This window comes from Silene latifolia, chromosome 5 (assembly GCF_048544455.1).
Source record: "Silene latifolia isolate original U9 population chromosome 5, ASM4854445v1, whole genome shotgun sequence".
In the NCBI taxonomy this organism is placed as follows: Eukaryota; Viridiplantae; Streptophyta; class Magnoliopsida; order Caryophyllales; family Caryophyllaceae; genus Silene; species Silene latifolia.
Window position 1 is genome coordinate 1,244,817 of NC_133530.1, and position 5,004 is coordinate 1,249,820.

A 5,004-nucleotide genomic window follows, 5' to 3' on the forward strand; every position below is an offset into this window, starting at 1 on the left:
GAGCTAAGTATTTGGGTGATAAGCAAAGCATTCAATGAAAGTTTCATTTACTATAACTATATGGTGTTTTGCGTACGGATAACTAACTTAATTTACAAATTAATAAATTATATTCCATTAAAAAATTTATCTATAAATTTGAAAAGTGAAAACTTAAAGGATAAAAGTTTAAAATAATTTGTAATTATCCTCTTATTCTAACAAATTGTAATTCTTATTCCTAGAATCCTTACGTAAACGTACTTCTTAATCTTATATAAAATTAATAAGATAATTTTTTGAAAAGAAAGAAACTTTATTGAAAGGTGTTCAAATTAATAAGATAGGAAGATTTATACAGAGTACCTTATTTGAGTAATTGAAATACAACTTTTACGTATAATTCAAAATGATACTAAAAGGTCTAAATAATTAGAGGAAGGACAAATTTGAAACCCGTGCAGCGCACGGGCACAAAATCTAGTAAGTTATAAAATACTCCAACACAATATGAGTACATTGGAATTTAATAAATACAATTCTTCGGTGAAACCAAAGTTGGTACGTGAGGAAAAACGGAGGCAGTACGATACGACATCTTGACTACAAAAGACACAAAGCTTTGGTTGGCCAGATTATAACGAATCAACCAGGAGGACCACGTGCTTACACCACAATAAAAGCATAATTCTCCATGAATCAAGCTTACAGGCTTTATAGCCACGTCTTCATAGGTCGTCCATTTACCATTACTAACCTTGCTAACTATTGCTCCAATATCGATCATGCCAATTTCAGTCCACTCACTAGATTTTACGTCTGTCAATTTTAGAAGCTTCCATATATCAGGATTAGAGTAGTCTTCGACCATTATCCCTAGAGCACTTCCCATACTTATAAAGTAGATATTATAAAGGTCCCAATCAAAAACTGACCTATCTACGTTGTTCGAATAAGAAATTAAATACAGGGTTTCTGTATCGATATCCATGGCCAAAAAAGGGAAAATACTTCTACACCAATACATAATTCCTGCGATAAAGAGCGGCTCACAAATCTCAAGTAGACCAGTCTGCAGGGGTATACGTCTCCAAGCTTTATCAATACCGATAGTAAACACACTTACATCATAACTAGTCTGATACTCACAAGCGTAAAAATGCACCATTTTATACTGACCAGAGGAATTAACTGCAAAACTATACGAAGAAGTACTGGAAAGGGCAGATCGCACCACAGGAACGAGGACAGAAGGCAGACGAATGATTCGTTTCCTAAGAGGATTCGCAAGATAAACCTTTTGTGAATCCCGATTATCAAAAGCCAAGACTAAGCCATTAGATGAACCCTTAATCATGGCCGGGAAGGGTAATTCGATTTTTGTTACGTCTTTGTCAAAACAATATACCTTATTACGTCTCTCAAACTTTTTACGTTTCTCAAGGAAAGATTGTATGATGAAAGAGGCAGAAGTAGTAGTAGTAGGCATTTGGCAATGCCTTCTAATAAAAAACGGTTCACTAACTATATCGTACCACTGCTTGCACACGTATCTGACAACCTCGTGCAAGAGTTTAGCAGGAAGAAGCAGTAGGATGTTAAATATGACCTCTCTAGGAAGGTCCATAACACGAGTATGTCTTTTTCTTTGTTTTCGCTTGCAGCGAGCAAAAACTCGGTCTTTTGCCTTGTCGTTGACTCTCGGTTTCTCCTGAAAAATTATAACGTGTAACATCAATGGAGCACACGAAAATTAGTCCCTCACGTTAAATAAATTCTTTACGTTTGATTAAAATACTCCTCATACTCATACAAGAATAAAAACAAGACGAATCCTGCAATATAATACTCCGTAATGAAATACCTGAGAAAGAGAAGAACTAGAATTGTGACGACCAAGTTTGCAGCGAGTAGCATAGCGATGTGCAGGTGGAACTCCAGTCTCCATCGTCGATTTTGTTTGAATTAGTCTTATGTTAGACGATTTACGTATTAAAATCGCAAAACCCTAAATTTGATGGGGTATATATATTGGTGTGGGAACTATACAATCATCATAAATTCGTAATGCACTATTGTTGGCAGCTCTTTTTGTACGACTATCCTAAAAATTCTTAACTTTCCTTAATTCCTCATATTATTTTAGGACTATAAATTACAATCATGGACGGATCCAGTAGAAGAACCCGAGGTCTCGAGAGATTGCAATATTAAGTTTTTGAGTGTGTATAGGACTATAATTTTTATTCCAAAATAAAATAAAAATTATACTTTTATGTAAAAATCTTAATATTTTCCTAGTTCAGTAATTTAGTTTACATTAAAATAAAATTTTTGGCTTAATTCGGACTTACATTAATTTTATACGGAGTAGTAATTTAGTTCAGTTTACTCGTACATGGCAGTACGTTGTATTTTGTATTACTAACAACTAGATTATATTTGATGGGGCATATTCTGCACCGCTGACCAAGTCAACATATTGAGCAAAGTCAAGGGTATCCACAGCAAAGTCAACGACTCAGACAGTCTAGCCGATGGAGCTCATCGGCCTGTCACCTGAGTCTCGGCCTGGCAACCAGCCAGCCGGGGCACATATCCGCGTACTCATATCCAAGACCCCTCGGCCTGCCTGCCATAGGTCCATCGGCCGAGGGTGAAACGGTCTTTTCACCTGCTAGCCACTTGGCCACTTGGCCACTACGTGACAAAAGGTAAAAGGTCTATAAATACTCCTCAACCTTCATTGAGGAAAGGATCCACAAATTGACCTAATAACCACTATTCATCTGGTAATATCTTCCTTATCTCTCTACAATACACCCTTAGCCAAGTTACAACAACTTCTCTCTAAGTTTACTGACTTGAGCGTCGGAGTGAGTACGCTCGGCCAAAGCCGAGCCCTCAGTTTGTTCATCGTTTCAGGAGACCGCAAGGAGGATTCAAGTAAGGACATCATTCTACTAGCTACGAGTGGAATCAAATATCTGCTCTGGAATTATACCCGGAACAATTGGCGCCGTCTGTGGGGAACGCGCACTAAAAGCTAGTCACATTCATTCCCAAACCACAAAAACAAAAACACAAGAAAAAACCCACCCCAAAAGCTAAGAAGATGTCAAAACAACAAGAGATAGTCGCAACTGACGAAGCCACTTTCTACCAAGATGATACATTTCACCATTCTGGAGTAGTACAACCCTCCACCGGCGGAGTAGTCCAACCGGAATTCGGAATACCGATAATACCGGACACACCGCCGCCCGCCAACCAGGTCACCATTATGGGGCAGTTGGTCGACGTAGCAAAACTGAAGACACTCCTGGACCTAATTGGGAGTACGCCAACTCAAACTGTCACGCCGACAAGAGCGGCGGAAACCGTCCAAGAAACCAGGGCCCAGAACGTGACTCCAAGAAACTTGAGCGGAGCACTGGGAGAAGCAGACCCTATCAAGACACCGGAGGAGCCCAAAGTGGTCGTGGTGAACATAAGTCCATCTCGCACTCGGGAGAGGACAGCGTCGCCGCAACACCGACGGGGCACACCCCGGGGAACCAATGGGGCCCGACTCAGGAGAGTCGGAGAAGAAGCCCAAGTCAGAGAAGGAGTCCTTCCCGCTACGAGGAGAGAAGCCGGACTAGGAATGCGAGGAGTCGGTCGCCGCGTGTCATTCGACACGTGGTCAAACAGCCCCTCAGTAACTACGTCCTAGACACCGCCGTGCCACCCAAGCTGAAGCTGCCGGCGCTCACATACAAAGGAGATAGTGACCCAACCGACCACGCCGAGGCCTTTGAGTCTCACATGTCGGTATGGGAGCAGCCCGATGAGGTCTGGTGCCGGGTCTTCCTAACGACTCTGCATGGGATGGCTCAGAGTTGGTACAAGGGGCTTCCTGACGGCTCGGTATATTGTTTCGCCGACCTAAAGGACGCTTTCTTAGCCCAGTACTCTTGCAACAAAAGGACGGTCGTGGAGACGTCGGACCTCCTAACTATCAAACAGGAGGAGGGCGAGTCTCTACGAAGCTATGTGAAGAGGTTCGACGGCAAGGTTCAGCAAATTCGGGAGATCAACCCCGAACTGGCGGCTTTCGCATTGATGAAAGGCCTCCCAAAGGGAAACTTAAAAGACGAGCTCATCAAGCACGGGGGTTTAGGCCTAGAAGCCGCTAGGAGGATGGCCGATCAGACCATCAAAGTAGAAGACTACCACAAGACCTGGGCAGGCCCGAGCGAGACTGAGCCCTCAGAAAAGAAGGGCCGCCGGGAGGACAGCCAGGATGAAAGACGCCGTGACGACAGTAACTCACGGTCCGACAAATCCACCAGGAAACATAACTCGGCGGGCGCCGGGGGGAGTTCAGCACCATACTACCGAAAGCAGTACAATGATCACACCCCCCTGGTTGTATCCGCCGCAGAAGTCTTCGCCCTGAGCAAGAGCGAAGGTCAGAAGTGGGAAAGGCCCCCTAAGCCGAGGGGCGACGGTGACACAAGCCAATACTGCGAGTACCACGGCTACACCGGCCACTTAACAAACGATTGTCGACATCTGAAAGATGCCATTGAGGAGCTGATCCGGAAGGGGAGCCTAGGCAAATATATTGCCGGAGGCCGAAGGACAGATGCCGGCGGATCGAATAAGAAACCCGTCTTAGAACGGAAAGGAGTAATTAATGTCGTCATCGGGGACAACGAGAACGGCGAGTCCACTCGTGGGTACAAACGGCACCTGAATGAGCTATATCAAGCCATCAACTTTGTGCCCAACTTAGCAACCCCCGCTTCCAACATCCCCGATATGACCATCGGAAAGAAGGATTACGAAGGAATCGTCGCTCCTCACAGCGACCCACTTACAGTCCACCTGGACATAGCCAACTGATAAGGCTATTTTCAGTCGTTTGCCTTAATCAAAATAAATCCTAGCTTAGTACTAACAAAATAGCTAGCGGTAAGTCAGGGTCGAATCCACAGGGAGGCGGTGATTATCTAGTTTGTTTATATTTAATTCCGTCTT

At 43.6% G+C, this 5,004-nt stretch overlaps 1 protein-coding gene across 1 annotated transcript; it reads right to left on the reverse strand.

Moving 5' to 3' along the window:
• Positions 1 to 294: 294 nt before the first annotated feature.
• On the reverse strand, positions 295 to 2,012 carry LOC141656303 (uncharacterized). Its single transcript, XM_074463143.1, has 2 exons — positions 1,844 to 2,012; positions 295 to 1,690 (listed from the first exon to the last, which is right to left on the reverse strand). Exons 1-2 carry the CDS (start codon positions 1,925 to 1,927, stop codon positions 506 to 508), a joined length of 1,269 nt encoding a protein of 422 aa, XP_074319244.1. The 5' UTR covers positions 1,928 to 2,012; the 3' UTR covers positions 295 to 505.
• Positions 2,013 to 5,004: the final 2,992 nt, after the last annotated feature.